Source organism: Ailuropoda melanoleuca, chromosome 16 (assembly GCF_002007445.2).
Source record: "Ailuropoda melanoleuca isolate Jingjing chromosome 16, ASM200744v2, whole genome shotgun sequence".
NCBI lineage: Eukaryota > Metazoa > Chordata > Mammalia > Carnivora > Ursidae > Ailuropoda > Ailuropoda melanoleuca.
In genome coordinates this window covers 1,033,827-1,058,450 of record NC_048233.1, presented here as the reverse complement: position 1 = coordinate 1,058,450, position 24,624 = coordinate 1,033,827, and the positions used below count along the sequence as shown (strand labels likewise).

The 24,624-nt window shown below is 43.8% G+C and overlaps 1 protein-coding gene across 3 annotated transcripts in view; it reads left to right on the top strand.

The window, feature by feature from the left end:
- Nucleotides 1-24,624, top strand: part of CACNA1C (calcium voltage-gated channel subunit alpha1 C) — a 665,077-nt gene that overhangs the window by 627,635 nt on the left and 12,818 nt on the right. For all 3 annotated transcript variants that reach the window (XM_019793444.2, XM_034646388.1, XM_034646389.1), the window contains 6 exons: nt 793-895; nt 15,572-15,673; nt 18,477-18,604; nt 18,997-19,131; nt 20,680-21,032; nt 24,203-24,331. In XM_019793444.2, the coding sequence (XP_019649003.2) occupies nt 793-895; nt 15,572-15,673; nt 18,477-18,604; nt 18,997-19,131; nt 20,680-21,032; nt 24,203-24,331 (950 nt within the window). The remainder of the gene's footprint in view (nt 1-792; nt 896-15,571; nt 15,674-18,476; nt 18,605-18,996; nt 19,132-20,679; nt 21,033-24,202; nt 24,332-24,624) is intronic.

Sequence of the window (24,624 nt, the reverse complement as noted above, 5' to 3'; positions counted from 1 at the left end):
TGACTGCTCCACAATTGACATTGACCATGAGAGTCAAGAAGATCAAGTCACTCAGGAAAATTATAACTCTTCTTGGCACTATGATTAACAGGGGGACACCATGTGATCTAACAAATAACATCATTGACCACATCTTAAGAGCAAATGCCAGAATGACTTTCATGGTGTTCTTTCTCATAATTATTCTGGTGTGTGCTGAGGGCCCCACACCAGGGCACAATGCAACGGCAGCAATTTTGGGTGATGAGAAAGGAGGGAAAAGGTCAATCCTATCCAGTCAACAAGCTTTTGACCCAGCTTGATGCAGAGGTCTATTTTTCAATATACAGAAAAGAGGATACACTGCACCACCTGTATGCAAACCTGCCATTACTATCTCTCTTATCAGGCTTTGGATGAATGCTGGCTGGCAGGTGGGCTTCTGGCAAGAGCCTGGCATGCAGCTGTTCTTTGTTTCCGATAGAGAGCACACACAAATGCCTGAGTGGACATTTGAGCTGAGGAGGGGGTTGGGTGGGCTTAATATCCTTTTGTGGATGCAAGGGTCTAATAAGAACAAATTCTTTTCCTCCTTCACCCTGTGTGGAAAGGTGAGAGTACTTATAGCAGACCTAAGGTTTCCCCCAGAACAGGTTTTGAATACATTTTAGTGACCCATGCCTCAAACCCCTTCCTGACACATGCACACAAGTTTCAAGGCACCCTCCCAGCATTCTCCTGCCATGGTGGCTCCGTAGGTCCTTTGAGAACTGTTTGCTGTAATCACCAGCTTTGCCTCCTCTTCCCCTCCAGCGCCTGGTCTCCATGAACATGCCTCTGAACAGTGATGGGACAGTCATGTTCAATGCCACCCTGTTTGCCCTGGTCCGGACAGCCCTGCGGATCAAAACAGAAGGTAAGTGTCATCTGAGGGCCACTGGGAGAGCCATTCTGAAGATCTAGCAGCTTGCAAAAATGCTCCCAGGATCTTCCCATTCCATGTAGTATCAGAGCAGTGGTTCAGTGATAAGCTTCACATCCAGGGATGCTGAGGAAGCCCAACCTACTTTTATTTCCTTTGCTCCTTGAATGGCCTGTTGGTCTCTAGCTTCTTTATTTTGAATTCTAGCCTTCCATTGATTTCTAGAAATTATTCTGGGTGATATCTTGAAGTCATAGCTTATAGTTAAAAAAGCAGAAGGTGATGAGTGTTACCTAAAGCAGGGCTAAGCCCCAACTAAATGGAATTTTACTGACTGTGATCTCTCAAATGCTTAACTTCCTTTTTAAATTAGAACTGTCAGAACGGGGTCATATTGGCAAATGCTGACTATGGTCAAAGTCATCACATACAATTGTACAGGCTATACCTGGATCAAGGTGCTCAGCCAGCCAGCAGCTGTGGGTTAAGATCTCACCTATGCTCTACTGGTTGGGCCATGCTCCCTCAGGGCCGTGTTCACCTGAAGGGATGCCTTCTGGTTTACACAAAGGTACCCTATTGGCCAGCAGCAGCCTTGGCTGAGGTAACCTGCTGTCCTTGTAACTGATAAGTATTTCTGAACTTTCTCTGTGGAAAAAGCTATATAGAATGTACCTAAGAAGTTGTGATTGCTCTCTAAGAACTTCTAGCTTATGATAGTGTTTTGTAGATTGTGGTCAGAAGACCACCTGCCTCTGATTCAGCTGTCGAAGTTTGTTTAAAATGTGATGAATCATTTATTCTCTCTCTACTTCAGCTCCTTCATTTGTAAAATAAGAAAGATAATGATGTGTGGAAATTCACTTCAGTGAATAATCCAGCAGAGAAGTGCCTTTTCTCAGTTAAATCCTTCCAGAAAATAATAGAAATATCTAAAATTAGGGAAAACAGGAACCAGGCCAGCAAGATACATGTTAAAATAATGAGCTAATCTTAAAGAAAAAATAGTTCAAGTTATGCTGCTGAACTAAAGAGAAACAAAGGCTGAGGGAGATGGTCCAACATGCTGGCATAGGAAGACCCTGAACTCACCTCCTCTCAAGGACACACCAAATCTACACCCACATATGGAACAATTCATCCTGAAGAACTGAGTGCTGATTGAACAACTTCTATACAACAAAGAGGGACCACACAGAAAATGGTAGGAAAGATGAAGACATGGTAACCATGGGAAACCTTCCCCCAAAAAACCAATGTTACAACCTGCAGTGAGAAAGGATAGCACTGAGGGCCCTATACCCAAGCTCACCCATCCTGGGACACAGGAAAAACAGTGGCTTGAAGGGCAACAAGACTATAAGTGAAGGAAATCCATTTACATCCACTTAATGGCAGGGGAAAGGGAACTACTGGAACTCTCTCTTCCAGGTTGGAGGTACCAATAAGCACAATTGTTTACATTCCCCTCCACCTTGATAGTGCAGATGGGAGCAGAGTCCAGGTGCTCTAGTTGGCCCACTATGGTTACTCCAGTGAGCCCCAGGCCCTTAGTCCACACCAGCTCTCCCCAAGGTAGCCCCCCATCCATGCCCGCCCCAGCTCCTACCACCCCACCAAGGTGGTCTCCAGTCTCAGTGCACCCCAGGACACCCCTGGCCAGTGCCTGCTCCAGCTCTAGCCATTCCATCAGGGTGGACCAGGCATAGTGTGCCCCTGGACTCCCCGAGGCCATGCTGGCTTCAGCTCCAGCCAGCCAGCCAAAGCTTCCAGGCACACACAATGTACACAGGAGATGTTCCTACACAAGGCTACTCCTTAAGACTGGGAAAGGTGGCTATTCCGCCTAATTTGTAGAGGCTAACACTGAAAATCAAACAAAATGAAGAGACAGAAGAATATGTTCTAAATGAAAGAACAAGGTGAAACCCCAGGGGGGGGAAATCCCTGATGAAATGGAGACAGGTAATTTATCAGACAAAGTGGAGTTCAAAGTAATGGTCATAAAGATGCTCACCAAACTCAGGAGAAGAATGGAGGAACACAGTGAGAACTTCAACAAAGAGTTAGAAAATATAAGAAAGTACCGGGGCGCCTGGGTGGCACAGCAGTTAAGCGTCTGCCTTCGGCTCAGGGCGTGATCCCGGCGTTATGGGATCGAGCCCCATCAGGCTCCTCTGCTGTGAGCCTGCTTCTTCCTCTCCCACTCCCCCTGCTTGTGTTCCCTCTCTCGCTGGCTGTCTCTATCTCTGTCAAATAAATAAATAAAATCTTTAAAAAAAAAAAAAAGAAAATATAAGAAAGTACCAAACAGGAGTCATAGAGCTGAGNTCTCGCTGGCTGTCTCTATCTCTGTCAAATAAATAAATAAAATCTTTAAAAAAAAAAAAAAAGAAAATATAAGAAAGTACCAAACAGGAGTCATAGAGCTGAGGAATACAACAACTGAATTGAAAAATACACTAGTAATCGACAGCAGATTAGATGATACAGAAGAATGGATTAGCAATCTGAAAGACAGAACAGTGGAAATCACCCAGTCAGAACAGCAAAAAGAAAAAAGAATTTTTAAAATGAGAATAGTTTTAACTTCCTTAATCTGGGGAAGGAAACAAGCATTCAAGTCCAGACAGCACAAGGAACCCCCCTGAAAATCAATAAAAATAGATCAACACCTCAACATAAAATAGTGTAGCTTGCAAATTTCAGAGATAAAGAGAAAATCCTGAAAGCAGCTTGGGACAAAATGTTCTTAACTTACAAGGGTAGAAGCATAAGGCTAGCAGCAGACCTGTCCAGAGAGACCTGGCAGGCCAGAAAGGACTGGCATGATATATTCATTGTGCTAAATGGGAAAATATGAAACCAAGAATACTTTATCCAGCGAGGCTGTCATTCAAAGTAGAAGGAGAAATAAAGACTGTCCAGAACAAACAAAAACTAAAGGTATTTGTGAACACTAAACCAGCCCTGCAAGAAATATTAAAGGGGATCCTTTGAATGAAGAGAGAGCCCAAAAGTAACAAAGACCAGAAAGGAACAGAGACAATCTACAGAACCAGTGACTTTATAGGTATGGCACTTAATTCAGATCTTTCAGTAATTACTGCGAATGTAAAGGGACTAAATGCTCCAATCAAAAGACATAAAGTATCAGATTGGATAATAAAAAAAACAAGACCCACCAATATGCTGTCTACAAGAGACTCATTCTAGACCCAAAGACACCTCCAGATTCAAAGTGAGAGAGTGGAGGACCATTTATCATTCTAATAGACATCAAAAGAAAGCTGGAGTATCAGACAAACTAGATTTTAAACCAAGGCTGTAATAAGAGATGAAGAAGGACACTTTATCGTAATAAAAGGGTCTATCCAACAAGAAGACCTAACAACTGTAAATATTTATACCCCTAATTTGGGAGCAGCCAATTATATAAACCAATTAATAACAAAATTAAAGAAACACATTGATAATAATACAATAGTAGGGGACTTTAACACACCACTCACAGCAATGGACAAATCATCTAAGCAGAAGATCAACAAAGAAACAAGGGCTTCGATTGACACACTGGATCAGATGGACTTCACAGGTATATTCAGAGCATTTCATCCTAAAGCAACAGAATACACATTCTTCTTGAGTGCACATGGAACATTCTCCAGAAGAGGTCACATACTGGGTCACCAATCAGGTCTCAACTGGTATAAAAAGACTGAGATTATACCAAACATATTTTCAGAACACAGTGCTTTAAAACTTGAACTCGGGGTGCCTGGGTGGCACAGCGGTTAAGCGTCTGCCTTCGGCTCAGGGCGTGATCCCGGCGTTATGAGATCGAGCCCCACATCAGGCTCCTCTGCTATGAGCCTTCTTCTTCCTCTCCCACTCCCCCTGCTTGTGTTCCCTCTCTCGCTAGCTGTCTCTATCTTTGTCAAATAAATAAATAAAATCTTTAAAAAAAATTAAAAAAATAAAACTTGAACTCAATCACAAGAAAAAAAATTGGAAGGGACAAAAACACATGGAGGTTAAAGAGCATCCTACTAAAGAATAAATGGGTCAACCAGGAAATTAAAGACGAATTTAAAAAAAATACATGGAAGCAAATGAAAGTGAAAACATGACAGTTCAGAACCTTTGGGATGCAGCAAAGGTGGTCCTAAGATGGAAGTATATAGCAATACAGGCCTTTCTCAAAAAAAAGAAAACTCTCAAATACACAACCTAAACTTACACCTAAAGGAGCTGGAAAAAGAATAGCAAATAAAGCCTAAATCCAGCAGGAGAGGAGAAATAATAAAGATTAGAGCAGAGATCAATAATATAGAAACTAAAAAAAAAAAACAGTAGAACAGATCAACAAAACTAGGAGCTGGTTCTTTGAAAGAATTAATAAACTCGACAAACCCTAGACAGACTTATCAAAAAAGAAAAGAGAAAGGACCCAAACAAATAAAATCATGAATGGAAGAGGAGAGATCACAACCAACATTGACAAAATACAAACAATTATAAAAGAATATTATGAGCAATTATATGCCAATAACTTAGACTATCTGGAAGAATATTCCTAGAAACATATAAATTACCAAAACTGAAACAGGAAGAAATACAAAACCTGAACAGGCCCATAACCAGCAAAGAAATTGAATCAGTAATCAAAAATATCCCCAAAACCAGAGTCCAGGGCCAGATGGCCTCCCAGCAGAATTCTAACAAACATTTAAAGAAGAATTAATACCTATTCTTCTGAAGCTGTTTGAAAAAAAAAAAAAACGAAATGGAAAGAAAACTTCCAAACTCATTCTATGAGGCCAGAATTATCTTGATCCCAAAACCAGACAAAGACCCCACCAAAAGGGAGAATTATAGATCTATATCCCTGATGAACATGGATGCAAAACTTCTCACCAAGATACTAGCTAATAGGACCCAGCAGTACATCAAAAGGATTATTCACCACGACCAAGAGGGATTTATTCCTGGGCCACAGGGATGGTTCAACATCCACAAATCAATCAGTGTGATGCACCACATTAATAAAAGAAAAGACAAGAACCATCTGATCCTCTCAATAGATGCAGAAAAAGCATTTGACAAATACAACATCCTTTCTTGATTTAAAAAAAAAAAACTCTCTTCAATGAAGGGATAGAGGAAACATAACTCAATATCATAATAGCCGTACATAAAAAACCCACAGCAAATATCTTCCTCAATGGGGAATAACTTAGAGCTTTTCCCCTAAGGTCAGGAACACAACAGGAATGTCCACTCTCACCACTGTTATTCAACATGGTACTGGAATTCCTAGCCTCAACAATCAGAAAACAAAAAGAAATAAAAAGGCATCCAAATTGGCAAAAATCAATCTTTCACAGATGACTTGATATTCTATGTAGAAAACCCAAAAGACTCCACCCAAAAATTGCTAGAACTGATACAGGAATTCAGCAACGTGGCAGGATACAAATTCAATGCACAGAAATGAGTTGCATTTCTATACACTAACAATGAAGCAGAAGAAAGAAAAATCAAGGAATCAATCCCATTTACAATTGCACCAAAACCCATAAGATACTTAGGAATAAATCTAACCAAAGGGGTAAAGGATCTGTACTCTGAAGACTATAAAGCACTTATGAAAGAAATTGAGGAAGACACAAAGAAATGGAAAAACATTCCATGTTCATGGGTTGGAAGAACAAATATTATTAAAGTGTCTATGCTACCCAGAGCAATCTACACATTCAATGCAATCCTTACCAAAATACCATCAGCGTTTTTCATAGAGCCAGAACAAACAATCCTAGAATTTGTATGGAACCAGAAAAGACCCTGAATAGTCAAAGGAACGTTGAAAAAGAAAACCAAAGCTGAAAGCATTACAATTCCAGACTTCAAGCTGTATTCCAAAGCTGTAATCATCAAGACAGAATTGTACTGGCACGAAAACAGACACATAGACACATAGATCCATGGAACAGAATAGAGAACCCAGAAATGGACCCTCAACTCTATGGTCAACTAATCTTCAACAAAGCAGGAAAGAATATTCAGTAGAAAAAAACAATCTCTTCAACAAATGGTGTTGGGAAAATTGGACAGCCACATGCAAAAGAATGAAACTGGACGACTTCCTTACACCATACACAAAAATAAGCTCAAAATGGATGAAAGATCTAAATGTGAGACAGGAATCCATCAAAATCCTGGAAGAGAACACAAGCAGCAACATTTTTTACCTCAGCCGCGGCAACTTCTTGCTAGACACATCTCCAAAGGCAAGAGAAACAAAAGCAAAAATGACTATTGGGACTTCATCAAGATAAAAAGCTTTTGCACAGCAAAGGAAACAATCAACAAAACTAAAAGGCTGCCTACAGAATGGGAGAAGATATTTACAAATGACATATCTGATAAAGGGCTAGTATCCAAAATCTATAAAGAACTTATCCAATTCTACACCCAAAAAATAAAAAATCCAGTCAAGAAATGGGCAGAAGACATGAACTGACATTTCTCCAAAGAAGACATACAGATGGCCAACAGACACATGAAAAAATGCTCATCATCAGAGAAATACAAATCAAAACCACAATGAGATACCACCTCACATCAGTCAGAATGGCAAATGAACAACTCAGGAAACAACGGATGTTGGTGAGGATGTGGAGAAAGGGGAACCCTCTTGCACTGTTGGTGGGAATGCAAACTGGAGCAGCCACTCTGGAAAACAGTATGGAGGTTCCTCAAAAAGTTAAAAATAGAACTCCCCTACAACCCAGCAATTGTGCTACTAGGTATTTATCTAAAGGATGCAAACATAGTGATTCAAAGGAGCACCTGCACCCCAATGTTTATAGCAGCAATGTCCACAATAGCCAAACTATGGAAAGAGCCCAGATGTCCATCACCAGATGAATGAATAAAGAAGATGTGCCAAAGATATATAATGGAATATTACTCAGCCATCAAAAAGAATGAACGCTTGCCATTTGCAATGCCACGGATAGAACTAGAGTGTATTATGCTGAGTGAAATAAGTCAGTCAGAGAAAGACAAATACCATATGATCTCACTCATATGTGGAATTTAAGAAACAAAATTGATGAACATCAGGGAAGGGAAGGAAAAATAAGATGAAAATAGAGAGGGAGCCAAATCATAATAGACTCTTAATCATAGGAAACAAACTGAGAGTTGCTGGAGGGGAGGTGGGTGAGGGGATGAGGTAACTGGGTGATGGGCATTAAAGAGGGCACTGGATGTTGTGTGCAACTGATGAATCACTAAATTCTACCTCTGAAACTAATAATACAGTATATGTTAATAAAAATGAGAATAGTTTTAAGAACTTCTAGAGCAATATCAGGAGTACTAACATTCACATTACAGGGGTTTCCAAAGGAGTGGGGAGGCTTATTTGAAATTATTTGAACTTATTTGAAGAAAAAATGGCTGAAAATTTTCCTCACCTGGGGAAAGAAACAGACATCCAGGTCTAGGAAGTACAAAAAGCCCTAAGCAAGATGAACCCAAAAAGACCCACACCAAGGAATATTATAATTAAATTGTCAAAAGTTAAAGACAAGGAGAGAATTTTTAAAGCAGCAAGAGAAAAACAACTTATGTACAAAAGAACCCCCATAAGACAATCAGCATATCTTTCAGCATAAATTTTGTATGGCAGAAGTGAGTGGAATAAAATATTCAAAGTACTGAAAGAAAAAACTGCCAACCAAGAATACTCTACCTGGCAAGGTAATCATTCAGAATTGAAGGAGAGAGAATTTCCTAAACAAGCAAAAGTTAAAGAAATTCATCACCACTAAAGCAACCTTACCAGAAATGTTAAAAGGCTTTCTTTCAGCAAAAAAGAAAAAGCTATAACTGGAAATAAGAAAATATATGAAAGAAAAAACTCACTGGTAAAGGAAAACATATAGTAAAGGCAGTAAATCAACCGCTTAAAAGGATATATGAAGATTAAAAGACAAAAATAATAATTTAAGTATAACTACAGGAGGTAGTTAAGGAATACACAAAATTAAAAGATATCAGGGGCGCCTGGGTGGTTCAGTTGGTTAAGTGTCGGACTCTTGATTTTGACTCAGGGCATGATCTCAGGGTCATGAGATCAAGCCCCACATAGGGCTCCACACTCAGCAAGAAATCTTCTTGAGACTCCCTCTCTCCCTCTCCCTCTGCCCCTCCCCTTACTCTCTCTCTCTTTTTCTCTCTCAAATAAATAAATAAATCTTTAAAAAAAATTTTAAATTACAAGATGTCAAATAGTATGTTAGCAACATAAAATGTTGGGGGAGGACAGTAAAAATGTAGTGCTTTTAGAATGTGTTCAAACCAAAGTGACTATTAGCTTAAAATAGACTGCTATGTATATAGGTCAATATATATGAACCTCGTGGTAACCACAAACCAAAACCTGCAATAGGCAAACAAAAAATAAAGAGAAAGGAACTCAAACATAACTAAAGAAAACCATCAAACACAGTTGAAGAGACCAAAAGAAGAGAAACAAAACAGAAGAATTGCAATAACCAGAAAACAACTGACCAAATGACAGTAAGTACATGCCTATTAATAATTACATTAAATTAAATGGACTAAATGCTCCAGTCAAAAGACATAGGGTGGCTGAATAGATTTAAAAAAAAAAAACAAGACCCATTTATATACTGCCTATAAGAGACTCATTTTAGATCTAAAGCCACATAGAGAATGAAAGTGAGGAGATGGGAAAAGGATATTCCATGGAAAAGGAAACAAAAAGAAAGCTGGTGAAGCAATACTCATATCAGACAAAACAGACTTTAAAACAAAGAGTATTAAAAAAGACAAAGAAGAGTATTATGTAATGAAAGTGTTCAATCCAAGAAGAGAATATAGCATTTGTCACTTTTATGCACCCAACATAGGAACATTTAAAAATATAAAGAAAATATTAATAGACATAAAGGGAGAAATTAACTGTAATACAATAATAGTAGGGAACTTTAATATTCCCCTCAACCAATGGATAAATCATTCAGAGAAATACTGGCCTTAAATGACGCATTAGGCCAGAAGGATTTAATAGATATATATGGAACATTTCATCCAAAACAGCAGAATACACTTTCTATTCAAGTGCACATGGAATGTTTTCCAGGATAGTTAGGCCACAAAACAAGTCTTAATAAATTCAAGAAGATTGATATCATATCAAGCAGCTTTTCAAACCACAATGGTATGAAACTGGAAATTAATTACAAGAAAACTGGAAAGAAAAATAGCATGTGGAGACTGAACAATATGTTACTAAACAACCAGTGGGTCAACAAAGAAATCAAAGAGGAAATTTTTTAAAATACCTTGAGACAAATGAAAATGGAGACACAACTTTCCAAAATCTGTGGAATGCAACAAAAGCTGTTCTAAGAAGGAAGTTCACAATGATACAGACCTACCTCAAGAAACAAGAAAAATCCCAAATAAACCATCTGACTTTATACCTAGAGGAACTCTTTTTTAAAAAGAGGAACAGGGGCGCCTGGGTGGCACAGTGGTTAAACGTCTTCCTTCCGCTCTGGGCGTGATCCCGGTGTTATGGGATCGAGCCCCACATCAGGCTCCTCCGCTATGAGCCTGCTTCTTCCTCTCCCACTCCCCCTGCTTGTGTTCACTCTCTCGCTGGCTGTCTCTATCTCTGTCGAATAAATAAAATCTTTTAAAAAAAAAAAAAAGAGGAACAAAGCCCAACATTAGTAGAGGGAAGGAAATAATAAAGACCAGAGTGGAAATAAATGAAATAGAGATTTTTTAAAAAAAAGATAATAAAAGTAAGAGCTGGTTCTTCCTCTTTTTTTTTTTAAGATTTTACTTTCGTATTTGTCAGAGAGAGAGCTCAAGCAGAGGGAGCGGCAGGCAGAGGGAGAAGCAAGCTCCCAGCTCAGCAGGGAGCCTGATGTGGGCTTTGATCCCAGGACCCTGGGATCATTACCTGAGCCGAAGGCAGATGCTTAACCGACTGAGCCACCCAGGCATCCCAGGAGCTGGTTCTTTGAAAAGATCAATAAAATCAATAGCCAAACTCAAGAGAAAAAAAGAGAGGACCCAAATAAATAAAATCAGAAATGAAGGGAAAGTTACAACTGGCACCACAGAAATACAAAGGTTAAGAGATTACTACAATTATACACCAACCAATTGGAAAACTATAAAGAAATGGATAAATACCAGAAATACATAACTTTCCAAGACTGAGTCACACTCAAGAAAATAGAAAATCTTGGGGCACCTGGGTGGTACAGCGGTTAAGCGTCTGCCTTCGGCTCAGGGCGTGATCCCGGCATTGTGGGATCGAGCCCCACGTCAGGCTCTTCCCCTATGAGCCTGCTTCTTCCTCTCCCACTCCCCCTGCTTGTGTTCCCTCTCTCGCTGGCTGTCTCTATCTCTGTCAAATAAATAAATAAAATATTAAAAAAAAAAAAAGAAAATAGAAAATCTGAATAGACCAATTACAAGTAATAAAATTGAAACAGTAATTTTTAAACTCCCAAAAAACAAAAGTCCAGGACCAGACAGTTTCACAGATCAACTCTACCATTTAAAGAAAAGTTAGTACCTATTCTCAAATTATTCTGAAAGATTGAAGAGGAAGGAAGTCTTCCAAACTTACTTTACAAGGCCAGCATTACCCTGATACCAAAACCAGACAAAAATACCACAAGAAAGAAAATTATAAGCCAATATCTCTGATAATATAGATGTAAAAATCCTAACAAAATATTAGCAAACCAAACTCAACAATACATTAAAAGGATTATACGCCACAATCAAGTGAGATTTATTTCAGAGATTCAAGGATGCTTCCACATCCACAAATTAATCAATGTGATATCTCACATTTACAAAACAAAGGATAAAATCATATGATCATCTCAATAGATGCAGAAAAAGCATTTGACAAAATTCAACATTCATTTATGATAAAAAAAAAACTCTCAACAAAGTAGTTATAGAAGGAATGTATCTCAACATAATAAAGGCCGTATATGACAAGCCCACAGCTAACATCATACTCAATTGTGAAAAGCTTTCAGCTTTTCCTGTAAGATCAGGCACAAGACAAGTATGTCCACTCTTACCACTTTTATTCAACATAGTACTGGAAGTAATTAGGCAAGAAAAAGAAATAAAAGACATCCAAATTGGACAGGAAAAAGTAAAACTGTCACTATTTGCAGATGACATGATACTATACAGAGAAAACCCTGAAGGCTCCACCAAAATCTGTTAGAACTAATAAATGAATTCAGCAAAGTAGATGCAGCAGAACATATAGAAATCAGTGTTTCTGTACACTAATAGCTATCAGAAAAAGAAAGTAAGAAAACAATTTCATTTACAATTGCATCAAAAATAATGAACTACCTATGAATAAATTTAACCAAGGATGTAAAAGACCTGTACTCTGAATACTGTTTAAAACATTGATGAAAGAGGGGCACCCGTGTGGCTCAGTCAGTTAAGCGTCTGCCTTTGGCTCAGATCATGTTCTCAGAGTCCTGGGATGGAGGCCCAGGTCAGGCTCCCTGCTCAGCAGGGGATCTGCTTCTCCTTCTTCCTCTCCCTCTGCTCCTCCCCCACTTGTGTGCTCTCTCTCAAATAAATAAATAAAATCTTTATTTAAAAAGACATTGATGAAAGAAATTGAAGACATGAATAAATGGAAAGATATTTTGTGTTCATGGATTGTAAGAATTAATATCATTAAAATGTCCATACTACCCAAAGCAATCTACAGATTCAAGTGTAATCCCTATCAAAATACCAATGGCATTTTTCACAGAACTAAAACAAAGTATCCCAAAATGTGTATGGAGAAAAAAAATCCAAATAACCAGAGCAATCTTGAAAAAGAAGAACAAAGCTGGAGGTATCATGCTCCATGATTTCAAACTATACTACAAAGCTATATTAATCAAAACAGTATGGTACTGGCATGAACACAGACACATAGATCAATGGAATAGAATAGAGAGCCTAGGAAAAAACCCACACATATGTGGCCAATTAACCTATGACAAAAGAGACAAGAATATACAATGAGGAAGTCTTTCCAATAAACGATGTTGGGTACATTGGACAGCTACCTGCAAAAGAATAAAACCAGACCACTGCCTCACACCATATGCAAAAATACACAAAAATTAAATGGATTGAAAACTTGAATGTAAGACCTGAAACCATAAAACTCCTAGGAGAAAATATGGGCAGTAAGTTCTTTTACATCAGTCTTAGCAATATTTTTAGACCAGTCTCCTCAGGCAAGGACAAAAAGCTAAAATAAACAAATGAGATTACATCAAACTAAAGTTTCACACAGTGAAGGAAACCAACATAATGAAAAGGCAACCTGGTGAATGGGAGAAGTGTCGGTGGGGTTTGTTCCTCCCGGAGGCTCAAGGGAAAAACTGTCCCATGCCTCTCTTCTAGCTTCTGGTGGGGGCCGGCTGTGCTTGGCTTTCCTTGGCCATAGGAGTATCACTCCAGTCTCTGCCACCATCTTCACACGGCCTTCTTCCCTGTGTGTCTCTGTGTGTCTTCTCTTCTTATGCAGATACCAGTAGTATTGGATGTAGGGTCCACTCTAAGAGAGTACAACTTCATCTTAACTAATAACATCTGCAAAGACCCTACATCCAGCTAAGGCCACATGCTAAGGTTCCATGTGGGCATGAATTTGGTGAGGACACTATTCAGCCCACTGCAGAAGATAAGCATATTTGAGTATTATTTTAATTAGGACTCTTTCATTGCATGTGTCGGAAACCACTAACTACCTTAACCAGGAAGGGAATTTAACCACGCAGGATTGCCTCCATAACTGGAATACCCAGGATCGTCCTCTGGCTCCAGGTACTATCTGTATCCGACAGGGGACTCAGGAGTGCATCACTCTCCCTCCATTGCCACCTCTGCTTACTCCTGTTGGGAGCCTCTCTGGTGTGGCCACAGGGCAGATTTCACCTCAGACAGTCTAACACCAGAGCTCTCTACCGTACTGCTTCCCCCATGTAGTAACAGTAAACACCCCTGTGTTGGTTTTCTATGGCTGTGGAACCAATTACCACAATTTCTTCAGTTTGAACAACACCTAGTTGTTAGTGCACAGTTCTGTAGGTCAGGGGTCCAGCCATGGAATAGCTGAGTTCTCTGCTAAGGGTCTTACAAAGCCAAAATCAGGATACTGATCAGGAGGTGTCCTCTTCCAGAGGCTCATATCTCATTTGGGTTTTTGGAGGAATTCATTTCTTGCTGTTGTAGAACTGGCTCTCAGGTGGGAACCACTGAGCTCCCAGAGGCTGCCTCTCTCCGTTCAATTCACAACACTGGCACATGCTTTCTCCCAGGCAATAGCAGTTGCCTCTCATTCCTCTGCTCCCAACTCGAGATAAATCTCTACTCTTACCTTTGACCTCCTTCATGTGGTACTTTCTTATTAGTTTCGTTTTTATTTTGTATTGAAGTATAATTGACATATAACATTATATTAGTTTCAGATGTATAACATAATGGTCCATATTTGTATATATTGAGAAATGATCACCACAGTAAATCTGATTAACGCCCATCACCATATATAGTTACAATTTTGTGTGTGATGAGAACTTTTACGACTTACTCTCTTCACAACAATCAAACGCGCAGTATGGTTTTATTAACCATAGTCGCCATGCTGTACATTGCATCCCATGATTTATTTATTTCCTAACTGGAAGTTTGCACCTAAGAACTCTCTACTTTTAAAGAGCTCATGTGATTAGGTCAGGTCCACCTAGATAATCTCCCTATCCTAAGGCAAAAGGAGCCACATAATCTGATCTAATCACAGGGGTAAAATCCATCATAGTCCATGAAGGTTATGTATGTATCGGTGGTGTGGGAGATAGCTCAGGGGGATCTTAGACTACTGCCCACCACATCCTCTCTTACAGCTGCTATACCACCAGTGTCCCAGTGTCTGCGTGGGATAGGCATCAGATTAAGCCTGCTTTACCAGTGGAGAAAGTAGACCCAGAGAAGCTCCAAAACAGACTCCAATGTGTTTAGATTCCTGCTTCTACACCGAGGTTGTGCCACCTCTTCCCCACAGGAGACACAGCAAAGAGCTTTGACACCAAGGTCCCCGCACGTATGGATGCTCTGTGCAGGGGCAAACTCGATCACCCATGGAGCCCTGTGAGAAGTGCCAGGCACCAGAGCAGTCCCTCATGCTCTCTGGCACTTGGCAGTTGAGCTCAGTCAGGCCAGGCTATCTGGTCCACTCCAAGGGCCACTCAGGAGGAAGCAGCATGTGGGGATGAAGGGTCGCCACTGGCTGGCCCGAGCAGCAGGCAGGGAGGAAGGGAAAAGGAATGACACTGGACAGGGAGTGGAGGGAGGGGGAAGTAAAAGCATGGAGAACAATAAAAAGAAAAAAGATGGAGATGACATTAGGCAGACTGGAGAGAAAGAAAGCGAAGCTGATGGACCAGGGCTTTCTGTGGGGCAGGAGCGTCTCAGTCTGCATGGGGGGACCGAGCCCATGGATCCCTCTTGGGTGGGCCCTCAAGGGGCTGATGATCATTTTTCAGCCTTGCATCTCCCTCCCCTCAGGGAACCTAGAACAAGCCAATGAGGAGCTGCGGGCCATAATCAAGAAGATATGGAAGCGGACCAGCATGAAGCTGTTGGACCAAGTGGTGCCCCCAGCAGGTGGTGAGTGCTCCTGGGATCTTGCCTGGTTTCTGAGTCCCCGAGGCTTGTGGGAAGCCTGCTCTCTCCCCGCCCTTCCTGTGGGGCTCAGAGGCCCTATTGGTTGGAAGGGACGAGAGTGCCATGGCTTCACAAACTCAGATACAGAATGTCAGGTTGGATATCTGGTCCAATCATACATTTCATAGACCAGGCAAGACCACTTGATGCTTAGAGGTTTGGCAGAACTTCTAAGGAAACTCTGCAAAGTAGAGAATTCCCCATAAACTACTAGGCTGGTTGCTATGGAAATAATGGGGACCTGGAAAAAGAATCCCTTGAGATCCCCTCTTGGTTGAAATTCTTTTCGTTTTACCTAGGGCAGTGTTTCTCTACCTCTCAAACCCAGAGCCCCTTTTCATAACAAACAGTTTATAATGTCCCTACTACTATCCTAACTGAAAATTATAACCTCCCTACAGATATAATTTCCAAAATATTAATATAACACTTTAACTTGGGGTGCTTGGGTGGCTCAGTCGGTTAAGTGACTGCCTTTGGTTCAGGTCATGATCCCAGGATCCTGGGATCAAGTCCAGAATCAGGCTCCCAGCTCAGCAGGGAGCCTGCTTCTCCCGCTCCCTCTGCCTCCCTCCTGCTTGTGCTTGCTCTCTCTCTCTCTCTCTCTCTCAAGCAAATAAATAAAATCGTTAAAAATATATATATAACACTTTAATATAAAATACATTAAAGTCAAATGTTTTTCAATATAAACTTGCTCAGACACTATGGGTTACGGCACTGTACTAGAATTTGCAGTTAACTGATAAAAATACTTTCATGCATCCATTTATGATGAATAAGTTGTGTTTAAAGGAACTAAGACAATATTGACTATTGTTGACATTTCGTATTTGTCATTTTGAAGTAAGGGATAACTAAGTATATTAATATAATATACACACATATGCATACATATGTACATGCACATACATAGAACAAATGCAGACTGATATAAGCGGGTCAGATGCGGCAGGTGACTCATATCACAAGGAGCATTGCCATCAGGCATACAATTTTCCAAACGTAAAGCCCTCTTGGTCAAGTGGAAACAAAGCAAAGTATGGTCTTTCCATCAATTATTCCTGGGAAATTCTGGATGTACTAAAACCAGGCAAAAAATTATTTTCTGTTCATATGTAAAATGAAGTTAGGGTCTTAGTTCAGGTAATTATAAACAGGTTATTTCCCCACATGGACATCTAGCAGAGTACAAATCTATTATTTGTTGTGCAAAACATGCCTATGTTTTAAGGGACACATCTGGAACCACCTAATGCCAGTAGCCCACTGTTAGAACCAAAAAAGTCCCACACATTCTCAAAATACTCCTTAAAATGTGACACCAGCCCTGTTGAGAAACACTTCCCAAAGGGAAGCAGGACTGGAGCTCAGTGAAAAGTCACCTAGACAAGTCTAGCACCACATGACATTTTGCATACCTTATTTAATCCATATAACATTTCTGTAAAGTTTGCTCAAGAAACTGAAATTCTGGGGTGCCTGGGTGGCTCAGTCATTAAGCATCTGCCTTCAGCTCTGGGCGTGATCCCAAAGTCCTGGGACCGAGCCCTGCATAGGGCCTGCTTCTTCCTCTCCCACTCCCCCTGCTTGTGTTCCCTCTCTCGCTGGCTGTCTCTCTCTCTGTGTCAAATAAATTTAAAAAAAAAAGAAAGAAACTGAAATTCTTAGAAACTATGTAGCTGACCCAAGGCTATCGGGTGAGTACCTGGCAGATTCAGAATTCAAACCCAGGTCTAGGGGACACAACAGAACTCCAAGCCCTTTCTGACCTTCAGCTCTTCCTCACTGGCTACCCTAGACAGGGGACTCGGGTTTTCTCTCCCACATGGGAATGAAGTGTTTACCATGTGGAAGGTCACCACTGCTATGGACTTAGCTATTCTTAAAGGACAACTAGGAGTAGGAGAACCATCACAGGCCCCCATGCCTAACCTACCAGCCGTCTCCTGGGCCCATTTCCCTAACAAGAAGAAGATGGAGCCAAGAGGCTATTCACAGGGCATGCAGTGTTCTTCTTGGAGACTCATTGGCTTCTCCACCACCTGGTTCGTTCCCAGCACAGAGGCTGACTATGTCATGTGTAACTTGGGGGTCCAGCCCAGCAGGGACCCAACCGAGCCACATGGTAAGAAAACCCAATCTGTCTGGTTGAAAGCAAATCCAAACCTAGAGAATAAAGTGCTCCTTCCACCAAACTCCATCTTTAACCAGACCTGTTTGCACTAAGGAGGTTTGTCAATTTATGATGGGCACCTCAAGTTTTGGAATCAAATAAAAATTAGTTAGCCACGTCAGTTACGGTTTTTTTAACTTTTTTAAAGTTTTTTTACACCTTTTTTTTAAGCAAGGTGGAAAATAATTTTGATAATAGGCTACTTCTGTTTAAAAAAAAAAAAGAGGAGCTAAGAATATGTTTGCTTATTTGCAGAAAGCATTTGCAGAAACACTCTCTGGAAAAATACTCAAGAAGCTAATTTTAGAAAGGTTATCTATTAAAAGGTGGTAACTCTGGATGGGGGAGGGGTGGAAGAGAGACTTTTCACTGTACACCTTGTAATATATTTTTGTCTTTCTGAACCATGTGAATGGACTACCTCTTAAAAAAAAGTTTTAAAAACTTCAGAAAGTTTGGATGCTAATAAATAAATAAATAAATAAATAATAAATAAATAAAATAAATAAAGGGAAGCCCAGCTGAATTCCCCCCTTTACCTCCCCTCTGTCCTCTCTTCTCTTGTCTCAGATGACGAGGTCACAGTTGGCAAGTTTTATGCTACTTTCCTGATCCAAGAGTATTTCCGGAAATTCAAGAAGCGCAAAGAGCAGGGCCTAGTGGGCAAGCCCTCCCAGAGGAACGCCCTGTCCCTACAGGTAAGGGGTGAGGAGGGGGGTCCACACCCTAAGGAAGGGCCTGGTCATCTTCCAGCGTCTGGCCAAGAGTTAAGTCTTTCAGCTATGGGCTGGAGGCCAGGTGCCTCCAGAAGGAAACTTTTGAGGAGCTCCAAGCCTTTCCAAAGGTGTGTGTGTAAGGGGGCAACCCACTGCCTCCCACACACCCTACCTCCCCAGTCCTGCCTGCTTCACGGCCCCTCCTAATGTGCCTTTATCCTTCCTGAGTGGAGAAATGGATTCTTCCAGTCCGGGGTAGACAAGAGAGGTCCCAAAGCACATCCCTGGTTAGCATGCAGTTAAACGCTCACGAGGCTCACCTTCCTTATGGAGAGGCAGCAGGTCAGGTGGCTGGGTGTCCCTCTGGGTTTCAGGCTGGCTTGCGCACGCTGCATGACATCGGGCCTGAGATCCGACGGGCCATCTCTGGGGACCTGACGGCTGAGGAGGAGCTGGACAAGGCCATGAAGGAGGCTGTGTCTGCTGCCTCCGAAGACGACATCTTCAGGGTAGGTGGATGCCACAGGAACGCTCTCTTACCTTTATAACGTTCAGTTGGAAGCAAGAGGGTGGGCTGGTGCTCTGCCCGGAAAACCCAGGGAGAAAGCCCCGAGCTCTCTCACAGATTCCAAGCTCTTCCCACTCAGATACTTATGATCCCTCTGCCTTCTCCAAGTCTCACCCCATCTCAAGCCTGGGCTCCCAGGACATGGCAGCTCCCAGAGCATCACAGGCTCTCGGAGAAAGAGGGAAGGAGCCATTTTCTTCAGGGAAATGTTTCCTAGGAGAATCTTTCACATTAGAAGCTGCAAAGCAGTGCGGCCACTTTTGGCCACATCTAACCTGCAGACCAATTTTGTTTGGCAACATTCAGGAATCCAGCACATTCAAATAAAAAACTAGACCTCTGACTTCTCTTTAAAAAATCAGAGAATCTGGTTTATGCCCCCACGAGGCAGCAGAGGAGTGGACCCCAAGGACATTGTCCTCTTGAGAGAAAGCATGTGTTCTCCCGATCACGAAAGTCCCCTCCAGCCTTCCTTCCCCCTCCTTTCCTGGTTATGGAGGCTGAGCATCAGTTTTCGGTGGAAACCAAACCTGACTCTGCCAGAATAGTGGAACTTTATATCCCGCTCTCTCCATTCACTGTGGTCCCTGCTAACCCCAAAGGTATTTGGCTAAAATCCCTCCAAAGTGAGGGAGAACCACCGACCAACATCACGCCAGGGCCCTGCTCACAGCTGCCCCTGCCAGCCCCGAAGCAAGGGTCCTTGGCTGTGGAGACACTGGGAGGGAGGACGGCCTGCCCTGCTTGTGGCTGTCCTGTCATCACCATCCTCATCCTCATCACTGTGAAATGTCCATCACTGAATGGCCTCAGGGACACAGCACCAAGTTAACACTGCCCCAGCGAGACCCCACAGACCAACTTGCAAATAGCTACTTGCCCACTCGTCCCAGGACAAGGAAAGAACGTTGGGAAAAAAACACTGGGTCCTGATTTGAAATCTCTAAGAATCACCTGGGGGAGAGGAGGCCATAATATAATTAATGGAGTCAATGCGTCATCCTTATTTTCAAAACCATTTGGCCAACATAGTTTCTAGCTCAGTGAGCCAGTTGGATCTCTGTTTTTAAAATTCTCGTTAGAATCTCTTGGTCCCTTTTCCCATCCCTCAGCCCTTCCAGTGCCTTACAGCTGCCAAGCCGAGCAACTGGATGCAACTAAGGATTGCCATCCTACACTGGTTCTTGAAACTCAATCCCAGTCCTCAGGGGGTTCATTAGAAAGTCCCAGGGCAGCAGCCTTCCAGCCTGACTGCTTCCTGCAAGAGGTCCTGTCCCTTACCAGTCCCCCAGCAGTTTCAGAGGGGGACTGTCTGGGTCCCTCCCTCTCCAGCTGCCAGGCCACTCGGGTGAAGAGTTCCCCATCTGCCATGAGCTGCCTGGTGTGGCTGTGCTCTCTGGAAGGCGGACAACCTTCCGTGTCTTGGCCGAGAAGGAGAGGTAGCTGAGAGGGCCTTCTCCTCCACCCACCCCTCCCATCTTGCCTACAGAGGGCCGGTGGCCTGTTCGGCAACCACGTCAGCTACTACCAAAGCGACGGCCGGAGCGCCTTCCCCCAGACCTTCACCACCCAGCGCCCACTGCACATCAACAAGGCGGCTAACAGCCAAGGCGACACCGAGTCGCCATCCCACGAGAAACTGGTGGACTCCACTTTCACCCCCAGCAGCTACTCGTCCACTGGCTCCAACGCCAACATCAACAATGCCAACAACACTGCCCTGGGCCGCTTCCCCCGCCCCGCTGGTTACCCCAGCGCGGTCAGCACCGTGGAGGGCCATGGGCCCCCCTTGTCTCCTGCCGTCCGGGTGCAGGAGGCAGCATGGAAGCTCAGCTCCAAGAGGTAAGCAGGAGGGTGGGGCATCCAGGGCCCGTGCACAGAGGCCCTACACACTGCTGCCCAGAGTGAATGGGGGTAGAGTTTGGCCCCCAGGCCTACCACTCACCCCTCGAGCTGGGTTGGAGGCTGCTGCCCCAGACCCCATCAAGAGATAGGCAAATGCTGCCTCCCATTCTTTTTTTTTTTTTTTAAAGTTCTTTTCATTTCTTTTTTTTTTTTTTTAATTTATTTGACAGAGATAGAGACAGCCAGAGAGAGGGAACACAAGCAGAGGGAGTGGGAGAGGAAGAAGCAGGCTCATAGCAGAAGAGCCTGATGTGGGGCTCGATCCCATAACGCTGGGATCACGCCCTGAGCCGAAGGCAGACGCTTAACCACTGTGCCACCCAGGCGCCCCGCTGCCTCCCATTCTTGCCCTTGATTAAATGTGGCAGCTGCCCTTGGGGGAAAGCATCATGGCCCCGATGGTCATCAAGTGTCCTGTTGATGCACACCTCTGGACAGAGCCTCCTGTGCTCTCTCATGCTACCCAAGCAGAGGAGCCCAGGCCCCCAATCCCCAGGATGTTGGCATCCTGGCTACACAACAGACTCTCTTCCCCCAGCCTTTCCCAAGTCTGCACAGACCTGGTCTTTGGCCTAGTTGGGATGGGAATGGAACTACCACCTCTCCTTTACATGCTTCTCAACCCTCTTGGGAGGGGCATTTTGGTGGCAGGAGGCCCTTCACCATAGCACTTGCCCATTCTGCCCCAGTGTAGGATCATTCCTGATAGTTTGGTCTCCCACCGCCTGAAACATGCTTTTCTCCCCACTCTCTGCTCCCTGGTGCTCCAGGATGCATTGCTATGGTATACTGGGATGGTAGGTGCCTACAGCCATGCTCTGGGCCTCCAGAAGCACAGCCTGGGCCTAAAGGGTCTCCTTCCTGTTTCTATCAACAGCTTTCAGTTCCAAAGGCCGAGTGGGAGAGGACAGGCCTCCCCGCATCTTGTCACTTCAACCTTAGTGGAGCTGCTCTTCCAGAGCAAGACAGCACCCCCACCACAGCAGGCCGGGCAGATGCCCAGCATGCCATGTTCTTGGGCAGATTTCTCCTGCTCACAAGCTTAGAAAATAGTTGTGATATGTGAGCGTCTTTCTGGACCAGTGTCCTGCAGCTGCTTCCATCTAAGGAAGCAGTGTATCTGCCCCCCCTGGTTTTCACTTCCCTTTTTAACACCCACTTTCAAGTGGGCCCATAGACACCTATGTGCCTGGGCCTTTAATGGTGTTGGAGGACAGCCAAGTCAGACTGGCCCTCAGTCTACCTTACTGTCTGAAAGAATGGCTGGTTAAACCACCCGAAAGCAATGTCGAGTGAGTCCTTCTACTCGAGAGATGCATATTGTGGGGCGGGGCAGGGCAGGGCAGCGCGCTCAGCACTGGACTTTGTATGCTGATCTGAAAGGTTAGCTTTGCAGAGCAGAATATCAGAATTCAAATGGCTGGCCCATGCCTGTCTTGATGGTCCTTCCGTTTTCTGCAAACTTCCTATGACCTTCAGGGACTGGGCCCTAGTGCCATTTTCTCCCTTGCTCCCCTGATCAAAAAGTCTTCTTTAGGAAGGCTCATTAGCCTTTAGGAAGATCCATCATTAGCGTCTCAGTGTGAACTAATGCCTCCTTCAGAGGCTCTTTTCCTATTAAACCGTGTTCCATATTAAATGAAGGGAGAGTGGTTTTTTGAGAGGAAGTAGGGAGAGACATCAGGGGATTTTCTTCCTCTCCCCACAGATCTCTCTACCCATGAACTATGGTACATGCCGAGCACCTAGCACGTAGCAAACGCTCACTGAACATTGGCTCCCTCCCTTCCCAGCACCTAGCACATAGCAAATGCTCACTGAATATTGGCTCCCTCCCTTCCCAGCACAGTGGGAAAAACGACACTTGAGGCAGTAAGCTTCAGCTTGGTGAGGAGGAACAAGTTAACCAAAGTTGTAGCTCTAGGGTCTCAGCCTTCGCGTTGCAGCCCAGTGTTAAGTGCAGTGCCCCCAGCACTGGCCTTGCTTTTGCTGGGGACGGGCCAGCATGTCCTGCACAGTGACCCCCCCAGAAGTGGTGTTGCCTGCCTGCTGCCATTCTCCATCTCCAGCTCATCCCATTATGCCTCCCCAAAGCTCCTTTCACCTCTCTCTCTTCCCACCCCATCAAGAGCCTTCAACATTTCATCTGTCCTTACTGTGGAATGGGCAGCCACTTGTTAGGGCCTGCTCCAGAGAGCCGGGTAGGTACCCGGGAGGGTAGCTTCCTGAGTTGCCACAGCTCACAGGCCCCAGGCCAAATCTGGGGTGCTGATCCAGCGCTCGGCCTGAGAGGATTAACTGGGATCTTTCCCTCTAGCCTTCATGGGTTTGGGAGTAAAGTGAGCCCCAGCATTCAGGATCTATAGGAAAAAAGACTGAGGGATGTACTAAGAGGCACAGATGGGAAAAGGAAGAACACCTGGGCCAGAGCTAAGAAGACCCTGGCCCGGAGGGGAAGCAGAGTCAGCCGGGGCACACCCTGCTGCAGGAGGGTCTCGAACTCAGCAGGGACTCGGCCTCACTGCCCAGGAGAACAAACCCGTCGACGTGAGGCTTCTAGTCTGTGCCATCACTCCAAAGGCATAGCAAAATGTGACCCCAGGAACTCTGCCCATCCAGCACCCAAAGACCCGGCTCTTTCTAGCAGAGGGAGAGGACAGCCCTCTCAGGGCCCCCCGCCCTGTACAGTGCAGCCCAGGCCCCTGTTCTAAAAGCTGGTCCTTTCCACCTGTCTCATCTGTTACTTCATTTGTTACTCAGGACAAGCCTCCGAGTCAAGCAGGGCATACGTACTCCAGTTTCAGTTTTATTGACAGGATACTGAGGCATGGGGTGGGCCAGTGACTCATGCCAGAGGGCAAGTGGATTGGGGTCAGAACTCAGATCTCCTTGGGTCCTAACCCAGAGATGCTTGTTCCACGTGGCACCCTGACCCTGATCTTGCTGTTCCCATGGTTCTGCTGCTTCGTCAGCGACTGTGGGAGGAGAGTGCGTGGGCACATGTGCACGCGTGTGTTCACTGCATGAGTGTGTGTGACGCCTCACCTGCTGAGGGAGCGGGGGGGTTAGCGGTTTCTGACTTCATTTCTCCCTCTTGGACACTTCAGGTGCCACTCCCGGGAGAGCCAGATAGCCATGGTGTGTCAGGAGGAGGTCTCTCAGGACAAGACCTATGACGTGAAGATGAGCGAAGACACCGAGTACTGCAGCGAGCCCAGCCTGATCTCCACAGAGATGTGAGCCCTGCTGCCTTTGCCCCAGGCTAGCCCATATGTGGGACCCGGTCTGGGGGTGAAGGTCTGCTCCCTGGAGCCCCTCCTCTGGGCAGGACTTGGGGAAGGGGAGATTGCATGTCAGAGGAACGACCGCAAAGCCTCTGTCGTCTCATGAAGGAGATGGATGTATGCCCCCACCCATACCCATACACACATACATACACATACACACACATACACACATATACACACTGTCCCTGGTTAGCCTGGCCTTTCCTCATGATACAGTGCTTTCAGGAAGACTTCAAAACATT